Consider the following 17,508-nt stretch of genomic DNA (forward strand, 5'->3'; position numbering starts at 1 on the left):
ATTATTTTTCATTTCATTAACCATTTTTGAAGCTAATAGAACTTGTTCATGGATACTTCTCCCTTTTATATAAGCAGTTTGTTGAGGAGATATAAGTTTTCCAATTAAAAAACTCATTCTTGTGGTGATTAACTTAGTTATGATTTTGAAACTGTCATTACTTAAACCAATGGGCCTGAATTGAGAAGCAGTGTTTGCACCTTGACATTTTGGTAGAAAAATTAGAAAGTTGGAATTTAAACCTTTACGAATGAATTTTCTGGTCCAACAAAACTAAATTTCAGCAACAAGATCTTGATGAATGATATCCCAACATGTTTTGTAAAATATTCCTGAGTAACCATCTAGACCTGGAGAGCTATATGGATCCACTGCAAACACTATTCTTTTTATTTCTTCTGCATTAGGAGTTAAATCAAGCATAATCTGATATTCAACAATGATTGAATGAGGAATAACTTCAAGTAAACTATTATCAAATGTACTTCTTTCAACTCAAATATTTTCTCAAAGAAATCAACAAGTTCGTAAGAATTTTTTTCTTGATCTGAGATGATATTACCATTAGAATCTTCAAGTTCACCGATTTGATTGGTGGCTTGTCTTATCTTCAAGTTTGTATGAAAAAAACTGGTATTAGCAGCATCATCCTTGAAAAAGTGGGGGTACAACAACCACACCCAATATTTCGCTTAACAATCTGTATGAACAAACTCCAATATACTTTCTAGAGAATCAACTAGACAGTCAGACTCAATCTAGATGAAAGTATATCAAAGAGTTTATATCTCAATCTCTCGATTTGATATATACTCAAGCAAATAGAAATCTGCGAGTCTTTATCAAATACTAGAGAGATAACTTGGATGGTACCAAAGACCAATATCCAAGTGTCAATCAATTTAAATCAACAACCAAAAGGTCAGATATTCTAATTGATTGAACAACGCACAACCTGTGATATTTCAATTATATAACAAAATATAATGCGGAAAAGAAATAACACAGACACCAGAATTTTATTAACGAGGAAACCGCAAATGCAGAAAAACCCCGGGACCTAGTCCAGATTCACTAGTGGAAAACAACAATTCCGCGACCGCCAGGACACGTCATATATACGAGTTAAACGACCTGTTCTAGGGTTCTCTGAATGGGTCGTTTATAAAGCGTTTTTTAATTGCACGACCCTTATTGCTTCGGTCTCTGAACAGAGACCGTTTCTTACAGTAACTAAATGCCGACCCGCGGTACTGGTCGTATATTTGAATTATAATATATAAAAAAAATCAGATTCAGATCAGCTGAAATGTCTGAATGTCTGAATGGTTGAATCTGAATTAATCTTACTGGTATTTAAGTCAAACAGTCAAGTCAAGTCTAGTCAAGTCAAACTACAGTCAAACTGAAATTCAAATGCAACCTCAAATTTAACTGAAATTCAAATGAAACTCAAATTAACTGAAATTCAAGTGCAACTTCAAATTTAACTGAGAATTTTCACATTCATTCCATTGGGTGTAAAACTACACAAAAAAAATGAAATACTGAGTTCAGATAATACATGTCTAAGATTGCTAAGTTCTGACAACAACATGCTAAACTAATAAACTGATAAAAAAAACAAAATGATAATTCAGCTCCTCCTATGACAATACTTCACAAATAATATCAAGCAGAGCATCAATGTGCAACTTCCTGCAAAGAAAACCAACAACAGTACAATGACTTCGTTCAGTTCACAATACACGGTAGAACAAAATAAGTTACTAGATATAGGTCATGTACAACAGTGTGAGGTAATTCGACAGACATTCTAGCAATGGGTAGTAGCTGAAAGCATATTCATTTCCATTCCACCAGACTAATCAAGACCACAACTATAATTCACATCATTTGAACAACTTATACAATCTAAGCAAAACTCATTGTAATATACAATCATAAACTCAGCTTATTTCCAATCCACCCATAGCTGCAATCTCATTTCAATCATCACCAACAATCTCAATTTCCATGAACTACTACGTACCACCAGATTCAATAACCTCATCATTAAGAGTGCTAAACACATGTTTCCTGCATCATTTGCATACATACAAATTCTCTGTGATTCAACCATAACCATAACCTAATTTAGGTCATGTTTGAGGTAAATTTGACAAATAAAACCTTAGTTGTACGTACTCTAGAAGGGTACATCACATATGTAACTTAACAACTAATAATATTAGCTGGGTGGAAGATGTACATAAATACACGCAGTATTGGCCACAAACTGCAGGAACGTTATCACACAACCATAACTACGATAGGAGAAGATTGCAACAAAACAGAAGCTTCAGGGAAATCGAAGGCAGATACAGGGGAAGAAGAAGATACTTGCACAAGCTAAACTAGTAATCATATGTGCGCAGGGGAGCTAAACAAGTATTAATTGTCAAGGTTCTGACTATACAATGCCTTTAAGATGCACAAGAAAACTCACATGTGCGCAGGGGAGCTGCATGATTTCCACCGGTTGAATTATAAGGTGCTGGGCAAGTTCATTCACGTACGTGTATCCCACTTATCGTGCCATTGGAAAGATAACCAATTGTAGAAAATGAAATTAAAACGAAAGTAAACATAAAAAATATGGAATCTACTAGAAGAGACATGTAAGAATTAATAGAATGAAACCTTACCTGAGCTTCTCCATTCCAATACTCATCATCTCCAACAGTTATCAAAATTGATGGAGCTTCATTCGCATTTGCAGTGAAGACAAATGGATCTTCCAAAGCATTCTTATTGGGGTCTGATCCTATTGAAGATTCCAAAACCAAATTCCAATGCTCCCTTGTCACATCTCTGCAGTAAAAAACTTGTCTATCTTGAGAAGCATGGATGAATGGCTCATCGACTTCTTTTGATCTTCTCATAAACCTTCTGAAGTTGACAAACCTCAACTTTGTATCTGCATCCACATAGGATCCATGTACTCCTGCAGCTCCAGGTCCAGCACCAGCTGCACGAGGGGCACATGCAGCGGGCTTTTGGGTATCATCCTGCGAAAAACGAAAATAGCTTAGCATCCATTAACTATAATAATAACATTATTTCAAATCAAAGCATGCCATTATTGTAAAAAATAGCATCAAATCAACTATTAGCTGGAAAATACTTCGAAGGAACATACATTCCGCCATGGACCTAGCGTCAAACTACGCCCATAGTTATTTCATTTCAGTCAGTTATCTACTCCATACAACTCCGTGAAAATCAACAGTTGTTTAAGTTGCAAGTCATTCAAAAGAACAGGGCGAAGTGAAACTAAACAACCAGCATGGATGATCTTAACTATAGAGTACTGCGATGGAACAAAATTACACCATGAAAGACAAGTAATTTCTAACTAGTACCCAACATTCTTTCTTTTCATAGGTTGTGTCTATTTCAAACACTTATTTATGATAAACAGAAGCAATGTAGGTTAAACGTCACCAAAAGAACACCATAGACGAACGGCTACAAGGTTGCCTGAAATGTATCTCATTGGCAGTTAATACTTATAGAACCTTGACTATGTTGAAGATCAAGGAAACATTCGACTCAACGCAAATCAATCAAGAAGGTATCGTCATACTTACAGCTTCCTTTGTTCATGTCTTGCATATATTGCCGACGAACAATTTGTCACTGTCCTAACTTGGAGCAACACCAAATTGCTTCCCATTAATCTGAAAGAAAATTCCCTAGTGAGAGTTAGATGAATCTAAAAGAAACTTTCAATTAAGAAAACCCTAGACTGCAAATTCTTAGGCAATTGATTACAGGACAGTTGAATAAACTAACAAATTCACCTAGCAACTTATAAATGCAGGATTCAGCATACACAAATAAATATTCCAGTAAATGTGCATAATATATAAATCATTATACCTCAAGTTTTATTCAGAATAGAAAACATCATTACAAGATGAGCTACAAGACAAGTTATGTCCAAAACGAGCTACAGGAAAAATTAGTTTTAAGAGGAATAAATAGATTATACAGAAAACAAGACCATCATACCTTATATCTATAAATACTTTTAAAGTGATTGCTTCCAAGATCAGCAGGGACCGATCTCCAGCATCAAGTTATGCTACAGATTCATCAAATGCTTGTTAATTTAGCAAGGATTAGCAAGGAAGTGTGCCCTGCATACAAAAGAAGTAAACCACTTATAAAGCTAACCAACAAACAAACAATATAACAGAATGGTTCAAAAAATGACATTTTTGATGTTTAGCTTAAATGATACTCCACGAACTTAAAGTACCAACCTCCAAGAGACTGCGTGTGTACTGATTTTGAAGGTGAGACCATGGTTTAATTAACAACAAAAATTGAAGATCCCCAAATTAGAAGTCAGAACTTGCACATACGTGTAGGAAAAATCAGTATTGGCATTAGAAGTTTAACTACAAAGATCTTGGTTTTGAAGGAGAGACCATGGTTAAACAACAAAAAATAGCAACTTAACAAATGAAGAAAGCATTGCAGATAACCATAAAGATCACCTCGATGATAGTTTCTGACCACATATGCGCAATCCCCAGATTCAGCTTGTTTCCTGAAGCCCGCGCCACCTTTCTTTCCATCATCACCTGCGAACAAGCCAACAGTTTCAAAAGATATTCAACAACGTGACAATCTAATTAAGATAACGACATAGTTATCGAGTCATACTATAAACTGAATAATATCTTATGCTCATCTAACGACTCTGAATTCTACACAACAAGATAAAGGTAAACATGGTTTAACAACATATTTCAGTCCAAAATACTTCCGAAAAGTTGGACCACTTTTGATCATGGAACAAAATAGATGGTGCTAAGATGAAAATGTATGTACAAGCTAAAGGTAAATCTTTGTAGGCCAAAGTAATAATTCAAATTTGCAAACTCTGCTGGGGAAACTTTTTCTCCATTGCTTAACCAACCTTCATCTAGATTCTTGTAAGCTTCTTTGATCTTACCTTGCTTCTCGCATAAGATCTTCCTTCCTGCAAAATGTAAACCCAACATGTATCAAATAAAAAACATGACCCAACATCAGATCAAACCAAATTACCCTATCATGCTTATAATCCCCTCATCAGCATACCAATCATCTAACTACAAACCTAGAATAAAAAATTACTCTATCAGCACACCGATGCGCCAATAATTCCATAACAAAACACCAAATTGCTTCTAAAAAATGCCGATAGATGTTATACCTGAAGAAGCTCTTCAAGAAGTGCAGCTGTACCTAATGAAATTTATGGAAAATCAAATAAAAACAAATAATAATTAAAATTTTGTGAACAAACAAAAAATCTAATAGAAAAAAATCAGAAAATTAAATTGCAAACCTTAACCTGCAATCTCTTGAATTCTCAATCTCAGACTTCTAAGAACTTCAATTTGTTTGTAATCTTCTCTGATTTCTCCTCTCCATACCAACAACATCAAACCCATCAACTTCGAATCCAGTGCAACCCTAATTGATTAGTGCCATGATATCACTAATTCCATCTTCTAATTCTCAAATACGTGATTTCAATTGTCTCACCGATCCGCTTCTTCTATCGACAATAGAAGAAACCCATTTTTAATCATTATCTTCTTCAATTATTGCAGCGAACTCATCTCCTTCCAACCCCAAATTCTCTTCATCTCTGTCTTCCAGATTCATAGAAAACCATCTCTCCAATTCCACCACAGAATCATAATTTCAGATTCGAAAACCATAGAACACCCTAAAACAAACAGCTTTAGCAGTAATCATCCATGAGATGATTATTTATTTAGATCTAGTTAGAGATTTTGATAAAACCCTAGAATGATAGGAAAAAAATAAAATTGGATTGAATGTGTTCCCAGCAGATTTGAGATTTACAACTGGACAAGTGAGTTGAGGGATTTTAGAATCAGAATCAAGAGAAGGGTGGATTTTTATTTGTTTGGTTGAAACTACATCTAAAGCTTACTGATTTCTCCATTTTCATGGAGCCAGTTCCTTAGGTTAGAGAGGGAGACCGAGAGCAGAAGAAGAAAGAGAAAGAAATGGGTGAGAGAAAGGGTCGCGGGATCGGCAGCAGTTTTAAGGCAAAATAGTAATTATTCAGAGACGGCTAGTAATCATCTCGGAATTTCTCCGTGTTTTTATCATATCACAGACCGCTATTTTTGGTCAACGGTCCAACTACTGTTACTGAGGGTCTCTGATGTGGGTCATAGAAACCTCCTTTTCCACTAGTGATTGAACACACACTGTATTAAGACGCTACAGACACTAGCTTACTCCAAATTAACTTCGGTATGGACTGTAGTTGAACCCCAATCAATCTCACACTGATCCAAGGTACAGTTATGCTCGTACGTCTCTGATCCCAGCAGGATGCTACGTACTTGATTCCCTTATCCGATCTCACCCACAACTAAGAGTTGCTACAACCCAAATTCGAAGACTTTAATAAACAAATCTGCATCACACAGAAAAGTCTACGGTGATAGATAAATCCGTCTCCCATGAATATACCTACGTGTTTTGTTCCGTCTTTTGATAAATCAAGGTGAACAAGAACCAATTGATAACACTGACTTATATTCCCGAAGAACAACCTAGTATTATCAATCACCTCACAATAATCTTAATCGACGCAGCGAAAAAAGATATTGCGGAATCACAAACGATGAGACGAAGTGTTTGTGATTTTTTTTATATCTTGCCTATCAGATATATCAAGATAGAAACAACATGATCTGATCACACAACTACAAGAAAATAGTATCGGTCTGGCTTCACAATCCCAATGAAGTCTTTAAGACGTTAACCTGGTTTAGAAAAAGAAACCAAAGGTTAAAGGCTCTAGCTTAGCACAACTAGTATCACACAGAAGGTGTGGAGATTAGGTTTCCCAGTTGCTAGAGTTATCCCTTATATAATCTTTCAAATCAGAGTTTGCAATCAATGTTATCTTGGTAACAAAGCATTCAATATTCACCGTCATATGAAAACCTTATTAGTTCAAGCTAATATATTTCAACAGTTAGATCGAAAACTAGCTTGTTACACACAAACGAAATGCACGTTTCTAGGCTTGTGTAACCGTACCCAAACTTGTACATTTGTTGGTTCAACAATAGTTAACCAAATGGTTATCCATATGATTACTTTCATATCAACCATATTCTTCTTCACCATAACTAGTTCAAGTGACTCAAATGAACTAGTTAGAGAGTTGTTCAATTGCAAGGAAACCTTATGTAACTACACAAGGCACAATCGAAGCAAAAACGATTTGATTCACTCGAATCGGTTCATGAACTATATAGCCACGATTTGCAATTTGCATTCCTTAGTTTATATAAGAAGAATAAGTTCACAAACATCGTTTTTAGATATAACCTACTCAATTTCGCGGAATGGGTTCGTGGACTTAAGTTCCCGGACAGAGTTCACAAACTCCAGTAGAATTTTCTCGGGTCGAGAACTTCTACCAGTTCGCGGACTTAGCTCACACCACTATTTCGGTTCTCTTGATCAACAAAGTTCGCAAACTTCCGTTCAAGGAATAAGGACTTATACATATATATGTTTCCACAACAATGCTTATATCCTCCAATGGTTATATAATCTATACTCTCATTTCAATCATTGAAACATTCTTAGAGGACGTTAATATTCTATAGTTGTTATTCACAAACTATTTTTCGTCAAAGTAAGCAATTTTCAAAGTAAATTGAAACTTGTCATGAATTTCGTCACTAGATAAAGATGAACTTGGCTAAAGCGAAAGCTTACCAACACATATTTCGAGAAATAGATAGGCGAGATAAACTCGGCTCGAAATAACAAATATGTAAAATCTAAGTCTATATAGTAAAACGACTTTTGTCTCAAGATAGGAGATAAATATACTTTTGAGTGATAGGTAAGTTTAAGTCTCCACATACCTTTTAGTCGATGAAGATCCACCGGTTCCTTGAGTAGTCCTTCGTCTTGTATGATGATTGCCATGGAGTTCTTGAGCTCAACTACACTTTCTATCCTAGTCCGAGACCTTAGTTATAGTAGACTAGAAATCAAGACTTATAGTTTTGATCACTAACATTGAAAAACATGCTTGAGATAGCAACGCATGCGAGTTCGACCGAGCAATGCTCTAACAATCCTTGACCCATTTAATTCTTGATTTCTGTCTCATAAGAGTATTATGTTGAACTTGTTTGTTAGAAAGTTCATTTTGAGCTTCCATTACTGCATTAAGAGCATTGTCATCAAAAAGATTTTTATCATATTCTTTCATTGCCTCTTTAACTTTAGATTTAGCTTCTTGTATCTTAACTTTAACGTTACCAAATACATTCCAATTCCAGTCATTCATACATTGTTTGAGATTCTTCAATTTTTCTCATACAAAAGCAGGATCCCCATTTACTTCATTTGACCAACAATATTTAACCACTTGAAGAAAGTTAGGGTGTTGTATCCACATTTTTTTAAACCTCTTAGGAGAACTTTTTGGCTTAGGAACACTTGCACATCCTCCTAATATAGGTGCATGATCAGAAACATTGCTCAGTCCAACTTTATAACCCCAATCACCATATAATTATAACCCCTTCTGATTAAAAACCACTCTGTCAAGATTACATAATATTCTATTTTTTCCCATGTTGACAATTTGACCAAGAGTGAGCTAAACCAGATTTAGGAGCCTGAATGAGTTCACAATTATTTAAACAATGTGTGAAATTCAACATTGTTGTTTTGTTTGGAAATCTACCGCCAATCTTTTCATTTAGAGATGTTACAACATTAAAGTCACCTAACACAACCCATGGCTTCTGAAGGTCACTAATCAATTCCATTTCTGACCATAAGAATCTTCTTTGAGTAATTCCAACATGTACATGAACTCCATAAATTAAGACTTCACCAACACTTACTGTCATCATCTGACTTGAAATTGAAATAACTTGAGGAGTTGTAATGCTCTTATTCCAGAATAACCATATGTTTCATTTTTTATTTGAAGAGGTACAATTATGAATTACCATACTCTGCATCCCTAGCAGATTTAACTTGTTACAAAAAGATGCACTACAAACTACTTTTGTCTCTACTATCCATAATAAAAAAGACTAAATTGATGAACAAAAGACCATAGCTTGTCTTGATCCCTAGATCTTCTAAGGCCCCTTATATTCCAAAATAGTATCTTCATTGCTTGGATTGAGGGTTTTTGTATTGCTTGTTTACTTACCTTAATTTCGTCTGATATATTGCTAGTTGTATCATACTTGCATTACTACTTATTTTATTCTCTGAACCTACAACAGTGACAGAGGTATTCACCATTTCCTTTTCTACAATTTTGGCCCATGATGTGATAGGAACAACTTCCTCTATAACTTTTCGGGTACTACGAATTTAAGAATTCTTTTCTACAAAGAATTTTGCTTTACCATTTCCAACATTTTTGGTACTTCCATTTTAACATATTCTTCTTCTGACTCAGATTCTTCATTAACAAGAGGATTACATCTACCAGACTTTGGAACTGCTTCCTCCACATTAGATTTGTAGCAAGGTGTCTCAATAATGGATTGCACAATAGAATCTTCTTCCCTTTCAGCATTATCACATATATCAAAAGGAATAACATTAATTAATTTAGTACCTTGGACTTTTGTTGTGTGAGATCTCACATTAGATTCTTGAACTTTACTCTTGTTCCTCTCCACATAACATTCTATTATTAGATGTCATAGAATTTTGCAAGAATTACAGAATTTTGGACATTCAAGAATTATGACATCTTGAAAGAACCCACCAAATTTTGCATTAATCCATATTTTATTAGGAATTGATTGAGAAAAATCCACCTCAAACAAAACATTAGCATAATAATCAACTTCACACTTTGCAGTAGCTGCATCAATTTTGATTGAAGTTCTTATTTCCTTACAGATTATATATAAAATATTCTCTTTCCGAAATTCAAGACCAAACCAGGAAACCGAACCCATACTTGATCTTTGGAGCTCCTCTGATTTGCTGGACGAAAGTTTGAAACCCAATTTCTAACTCTCAGAACTTGATTGAGAACTTACCATTCAACATCTCTGATATACTTACTATCAATTTCATTATCTAGTTTGATAGTGAAAAAACCTTTTCCTAATGAAATACATTTACAATCACCAACCTATTTTCATTGCATTCTTAATATTATAGATGCATCAAAAAACTTAGTTCGATGTAGATTCAACCAATGAGAAAAAATTTCCAAAGATTTAAACCTTCTTTAAAAAGTTCATCTTCTTTTAATGGATTTTTTTTAGAATTTTTTCCAACATTAAGATCTAAGTTGTCGACATTATTTTTATCAATAGAAGTGGTTTTCGGACTGGAATCCATTGGAAAACCACTTAATTAAAACCTAGCAATCATGAAGACACTGAAAACAAGAAGGATTAGACAATCAACACCTAAATTAATGAAATTTGAGCTCAAAAAATTAGATCTGAGAAAAAAATCGCCTGAGTCGTCGCCCTATTTGCAGACCCTTTCTCACTGAGTCATTGACCGAGTTGTCTTTCCACTTAGACTCACCAAAAGAGGTGATAATTTTTAAATTAAACACACTTGTACGTTAATCCAAGACACTTGACAACGATCCAATAGTATATCGGTTTTATACTGTAACTATTATCAAGTGTATACCTTGTTGTTATATTGTCTCGAATTTGTCCATAGATGATCATACTTGGTATCAGACTTACAGGTTGAAACGAAAAGATTGTGGTGTACTTGGGTACCCTCTTCATTTCAATTGAGATTGAAAGACTGTTTACCGAAGTCCTTTATTATTTCGGAAGACGATATACACAAAGGAGTTGAGTGCTTGAAGTCTTCACGACGGCTGAAGCAACTTAAGATAGTGGACTCTATCTTAGGATTCGCATGCGTTGGCCAGATTGATCGTAGGTGCTGGGATACTGAGAAAACTAGGCAACTAGGGGTAATTTACTTGGTCTCAACTATACAAAATTGGTAGTAGTATTTGTATACTGGGAGTATTCAAAACTGGACTAGGTCCCGGGGTTTATGCATTTGCGGTTTCTTCGTTAATAAAATTTTATTGTGTACTTTCACTTTCCTTTCTGCATTACAATTATCATTTATTTATAATTGAAGTAATTGCACTTGTACGTTAATCAAAACACTTGGTTGATCCCTATAGTTAGGTTCGGTTTGGATACCTATTATACATATACCAAGTGTATACCTTGTCGTTGCCACCTTCTTGACAATTTCTGTCTATATTAGATCACACAAGGTACCAGACTTATAGGTTGATAATGAAAAGATTGTGGTGTACTTGGTACCTTCGTTATTTCAATTGGTATCTAGATAAGGCAAACACGAAAAGATCAAACAACTTGTACTTGGCACGATCACTACATATGCTTCTCTCTCTCAAAACCTACTAACCCTTCTCAATAATTTACCCTGAATTAGTATGCGCAAGTGCTAATACAACAAAAACTACGATGTTAGGCGCATGCATCTTTTTCGTTGTATCTTCGTCGAGGATCTCTACGCGAAGCCTAATCATTCCACCCCTATATATTCTTTATTGCTCTCCAGTCTAACGTCTGCTTCGCTTAGAGCATCTCCAATGCAAGGGGTGAAGGTCTTAAAATAGCATGACACATTGGATTTAAGACCTTCACACCACACGTATTCATCTCTAATACAAGGGTAAAGGGTAAAGAAAAAAATATAAATAAAACTTTCTTCATCACCTTGGGTCTTAAGTTCACATTATATTTCGGTGTCTAAATTCAAATAAAAAGTGTCAGATAAACCTCGGGGACCCTGAGGTTCCGATCTAGTACTTCTTCTCTTATTGTTTACGTAGCCCTACTTCTGAGATGCTTCCATGTATTAAGACACTCAACCTGTTTGGTTAGCAACATCTTTGGCTCGGCACCATGCTTTCTTGACAAGTCCCTCTGTCACTGGGTTTCACTAATCACCAACATCTAAAAGGAAATAACAAACAGAAAATGGAAATTAAGTCACTTGGTTTTCCCTGTGATTAGGTTTAAGTTTTGATCGACAAATTTCAACTTTTCTTCAGTCTGATCTTAGGTTTAGGTTTTATTTGAAGATATCTGCAATTAACAAATATCAGGTAATTATCATCTTGAATAACAACTTCAATTACTTTTCTTCTTATAATTTGTCACTGATTTTTGATCTATGGGAGTTGGGTTTCATTTATGATCTAATTTAATCTCGGTATTAATAATTTCATTTCGAATCAGTTTTGAAGAGCCAATTTCGGTTAGATTTATTTTCTTTTAGATTAATTGTAGAAATAAGAATAAAATTGTAGTTAACAGCAACGGGTTATGTAGAAAATACAGTTAGGGATTTTCTGTAGTTTGATTCAATGTGCATGTTTTTTTGGGTGCAAATTGCAAGTGTACCAAGCAGATCTTGCAGTATGCAAACATTTGATGTGCATTTATATTCGACCTCCTGTTCTGAAGTTTTGGTTCTGATGTTTGCAGCATCAGGAGATTTTGAATGGGGATTGGGTTTCTGTTGTGGGTGTTGATATGTGCAATTACTTTTGTGCTTTTGAAATTTCTATCTGCTATTATCGAAGGAAGGATTAACAGAAAAAAATCTGTTGGGTTTTTCCACCCTTACACTAATGATGGGGGAGGTGGAGAGAGGGTACTTTGGTGTGCCGTGAAAGCATTCCAAGAAGTGAACAGTAATCTTGATTGTGTTATTTACACTGGTGACCATGATGCTTCTCCTGAAAGCTTGTTGACTCGAGCCATTGATCGTTTTGGTGTCAAGCTCCTTCAACCACCTCAGGTGTTAATTCTATTTATCCTTTTCTTTTTTTTGGTTCTGGGTAGCTGTTACTGGTCTATGTGCTGTAACTGGGTGTTCTGAATTACACTATCTTTCTTGAAATAATATCATGAAATCTGCAAAACGCCTCTGGTCCGATTTTACCTAGACAGATCGAATAATTTGAAGTAATGCCCACCTATGCTATAGCGTCCACCCTCCATCTCCCTTCCAGACCTATGACTATGAAATTTGGTGCTGCACAACTCTTTCCTACTAACATTTTTGTGACTTGATATTTGATTTAATATGATTTTCCTTGCATTTTCTCTTCTGATAGATTTTTTTCCCTCTGTATCCTTTTCCCTGATTATTAGGTGGTTCATCTGTATAAAAGAAAGTGGATTGAGGAAGGAACGTACCCACGCTTCACCATGGTTGGGCAAAGCTTTGGTTCAGTTTATCTGTGTTGGGAAGCTCTGTGTAAACATACTCCCCTAGTTTATATTGATACTAGTGGTTATGCTTTTACTTATCCACTTGCCAGGGTGTTCGGGTGCAAAGTTTTATGCTATACACATTATCCTACAATCAGTTCGGATATGGTCTCTCGAGTTCGACAGCGAGATCCAATGTATAATAATGACCCTCTGATTGCAAAGAGGTATCCTTCTCAAGCATAATTTTCTGAATTGTGCTGCATTTTTTTTTTGGTTTGTGTGTATGTGTGATTCAAACACTCTGCCTTGTGTGGCTTGATCATTTGATGACCAATTGGGTTGCTTAGATCCAATCCAACCAACTTGGGAGGAGGAAGCTCCAGTATGAGATACACCCCCTTTACTGTAGTGTCAATTTTTTTCTTTTCCATGATACACAATGTCGTCTTTTGTAAATTGGGTGTGATGAAAGTAATGTTTTTGTAGTCTGAGTATGATGCGGGAAAGTTGTTGTCTTGTAGGCTTTATATGATTCACATAATTAGGTGATTTACTCTCTTCTAGGTACATGTCACTGATATCATTATTAGTCGCTGTGATGATTTAGATGTTCTTTTGCTTTATGCTTAGTGCTTTCCTAATCTATTGTGTTCAAACACCTTACGTTTATCCCCCTTGTGGCAGCATCTGGCTATCCCGTTGCAAAGTCATCTACTATACACTTTTTAGCTGGATGTACGGGTTTGTCGGTTCATGTGCTCACCTTGCAGTGGTCAACTCCTCATGGACTCAAGCTCATATAGTGAAACTTTGGGGGATTCCGAGACGTACGAAGAGAATTTACCCCCCTTGTGATACTAAAGGCCTTCAGGTGTGTTAATGGTTTGGATAACTTGCGTCGACTTTGATTGGCTTCCATTTTGTCTCATGCAACTCGTTTCAGATTTTGTTATATTCCTGAATTCGTGCAATTGTCAGTGAGATTTACGAGATATTATTCAAACAGGAGCTTCCACTGGAAAGACCAATTAATACACCAACAATCATATCTGTCGCCCAATTTCGTCCAGAGAAGGTGGGCATCACTATACAACCAAGATATAAATTTAGAAAGAGGTATTTTAGTTGTGGATCTCTTATTTGGTGACAAACATAGTATAGACTTTGCTGAGTTTTTCGTTTTTCGTTTTCATAATATATGACAGGCCCATACCCTTCAACTTGAGGCATTTTCGGTTGCCATAGGAAAGCTAGATCCAAGTTCACCTAGGCCCAAGCTTCAATTTGTGGGTAGCTGTAGAAATCAGGAGGATGAACAAAGATTACAGAATTTGAAAGAAAAAGCTATTGAACTGAAGGTGGAAAAGGATGTCGAATTCTATAGGAATTTGCTGTACAGGTATAATTTCAATTATGACATCCCTAATTCCCTATTACTTCTCCTCAATCTTGAGGTTAGTTTTCTAGATGCATAAATAGTTCAGCATTCTGGTTGGTTGTGAGAGTGATGATTTAAACCCTGAGATCATACAAGCATGTTTCATATTTTTCTTTTTGATCTCCATGTGTCGCCTGTTCATTTTTGTTTTATGTGCTTTACAATCTGGTACAATTCCACAATGAACAGGGATTTAGTGAGACTTCTGGGAGGTGCCATTGCCGGGATCCACTCCATGGTAGATGAGCACTTTGGCATAAGCATCGTAGAGTACATGGCTGCCGGAGCAGTACCAATTGGTGGGTATTTTTCTTGAATCTGCTATTCACGTATCTTTTATGTTGTCTCATGACAGGAACACAATATGTGATTGTTTCACTTACCACATATGCCTTTCCTACTATATACAGCTCATAATTCAGCGGGTCCAAAGATGGACATCGTTCTAGAAGAACAAGGACAACAGACAGGATTCCTTGCTCAGAATGTGGAAGAATATGCAGATGCGATTCTTCAGCTACTAAAAATGTCAGATTGCGAAAGGCTTGAGATGGCTGACGCATCCAGAAGACGTTCTAGGCGATTTTCAGAGGAAAGATTTTATGAGGACTTCAAGGCTGCAATTTCACCAATTATATCTCATCCTCCCCTTTAGATAAATGTAACCTTTTGCACAGTCTAAACTGATAGGAGCCCAGAGAGCATAATAAGTTATTCAAATTTACAGCAAATATAGAAATGGCTATACAGGAACACAATTCTTCAGAAGTTCTGTTCAGCAATTTAAAGCAGGCTAGATAATTTCAATCCAGAAGTTCTGTTCTATTAGATAGTGATTAGTTATACAAGCCAATTTTGACGTTGATTTATAGTCTTGTACCGAAAAGTCGCAAAAGTTAGAAGTTTCGGACACTGGTTAGCCAATTACTACTATGTGCTCTTTTTTCATCTGGGAATACATCTGCTTATTTGCTGTATATCAATCTTTTTGTTTCTTTGTACATAATGAGAGCTCAATACATTTAGATGTATACCTGTTTGGAGGCTAAAAGTTTGTAGATATGTTTGTTGCACCAAAAGGATGTCGAGAGCCTTCAAATTTGCTGCTCAGCAGCGTAGAAATATGTACTTCCCGTTGGCAACCAACAAGCACATAATTTCACGGTGTAGCGCAAGCAGATCCTGCCTGCAACTCCTCAAAACCATCCGCGGTGAAGCTCCGGTTTTTTGACGGCCCTAGGACTCGGCTATTCAGCAATTCGAGAATTACTACTTCCATTTCAGAAAAATTGATACTTTCACTTTTGAAAGTATCACTTTTCTTGAAACAGATGTAGTATCACTTAGGGGGAGTATTTACCTGGTAAAATTGCAATCAGCCGTAATTCGAAAGTGGATGATTCGTGTTGCAAATATGAAATCGGTGCAAAGACTCGGCCACTGAGCAACTGAGCGAACTAGGGTGCCCTACTCTTAAACGAAGGTGCCAAAATCTTAGGGAAACAGGGGTATTTTGGGCAAATACCAAAAAATGAAATGACCTATAAAATTGAATAAAAACCCTAGACCTCATTGTGTTATCCCTGCGGCTCATCTTCTTCACAGAAACCCTAGAAAACCTCCATTAGCGTGTAAGAGAGCAAGGTAAGGAGCAGCAGCCATGGGTCGTGTAAGAACAAAAACAGTGAAGAAATCCTCTCGTCAAGTAATCGAGAGGTACTATTCACGAATGACATTAGATTTCCACACAAACAAGAAGATTTTAGAAGAAGTTGCAATCATTCCATCAAAGCGTCTTCGTAACAAGATTGCTGGGTTCTCAACTCATCTTATGAAGAGGATCCAAAGAGGACCAGTTCGTGGTATTTCATTGAAGCTCCAAGAAGAAGAAAGAGAGCGTAGAATGGATTTCGTACCTGAAGAATCAGCTATCAGAACTGATGTGATTGAAGTTGATAAGGATACTATGGATATGCTTGCTGCTTTGGGTATGGCTGAGCTTCCTGGTGTTGTCAAGGTAGATCCAGTTGCACCAGATGCTCCTAAGTTTGGTGGTGGATATGCCGGTCGTGGTGGAGCTGGTGGCGCACCTAAGAGATACTAGAAGAGAAGATTTGGATTTATCATGGGTTTGTAGTGATTTTTCTCTATCTCAGTATTCTCTTTTTAAGATTTTGATTTAGTGATATATAAATGAAATGTTTTAAGTACTTTGAATGTAGTTTGTTTAATTGGGGATCTTTGTAGTTGAGCTCCTGGATCTTATTATTAGATGGATTATTGTTATTAACTAATGTTTGGGGCTTCAATTTTATCTGTGATTTTGCTGTTAGTTAAAAAATGTGGTTGATTTTGATCTGGATTTCATATGGTTTTGATGATAAATTGATGATGTTGAATACTCTCAGTTAGATTAGCATTATATATGTTCTTCAAATTGATGTTAAGCTTTTAATAGATTCTTCAAATTTTTAGACTGTTAAGGGTTTATACAAAGTGTGTGGTTCTCTTGATGTACTTCTAAATTCTTGCACACCAAATAGATGTTTCAGTTTATTGATAGCATCTATTTTTGCTTGAAATTTGTATCTACAGTTTACTGAGCGCACAACATTTTGTTGATAGATCAGAGACTTGAATGTAGTCATCAAGTTTTTAGTTCAACTTTCCCTTCCCTGATAGATTGACAGGCCAGGTTAGTTTTTAGCTCTTGCTGGTTTTCCAATA

At 35.9% G+C, this 17,508-nt stretch overlaps 2 protein-coding genes across 2 annotated transcripts; both read left to right on the forward strand.

Moving 5' to 3' along the window:
* Positions 1–11,999: 11,999 nt before the first annotated feature.
* LOC113314456 (GDP-Man:Man(3)GlcNAc(2)-PP-Dol alpha-1,2-mannosyltransferase-like) lies at positions 12,000–15,758 on the forward strand. Its single transcript, XM_026563248.1, has 8 exons — positions 12,000–12,226; positions 12,609–12,924; positions 13,281–13,567; positions 14,028–14,214; positions 14,350–14,418; positions 14,549–14,742; positions 14,971–15,080; positions 15,192–15,758. Exons 2-8 carry the CDS (start codon positions 12,625–12,627, stop codon positions 15,434–15,436), a joined length of 1,392 nt encoding a protein of 463 aa, XP_026419033.1. The 5' UTR covers positions 12,000–12,226; positions 12,609–12,624; the 3' UTR covers positions 15,437–15,758.
* Positions 15,759–16,348: 590 nt separating this feature from the next.
* Positions 16,349–17,141, forward strand: LOC113314463 (40S ribosomal protein S17-4-like). Its single transcript, XM_026563260.1, has one exon. The coding sequence runs from the start codon at positions 16,442–16,444 to the stop codon at positions 16,883–16,885; it is 444 nt and encodes a 147-aa protein (XP_026419045.1). The 5' UTR covers positions 16,349–16,441; the 3' UTR covers positions 16,886–17,141.
* Positions 17,142–17,508: the final 367 nt, after the last annotated feature.

The sequence above is a fragment of the Papaver somniferum genome, chromosome 1 (genome assembly GCF_003573695.1).
Source record: "Papaver somniferum cultivar HN1 chromosome 1, ASM357369v1, whole genome shotgun sequence".
Classification (NCBI taxonomy): Eukaryota; Viridiplantae; Streptophyta; class Magnoliopsida; order Ranunculales; family Papaveraceae; genus Papaver; species Papaver somniferum.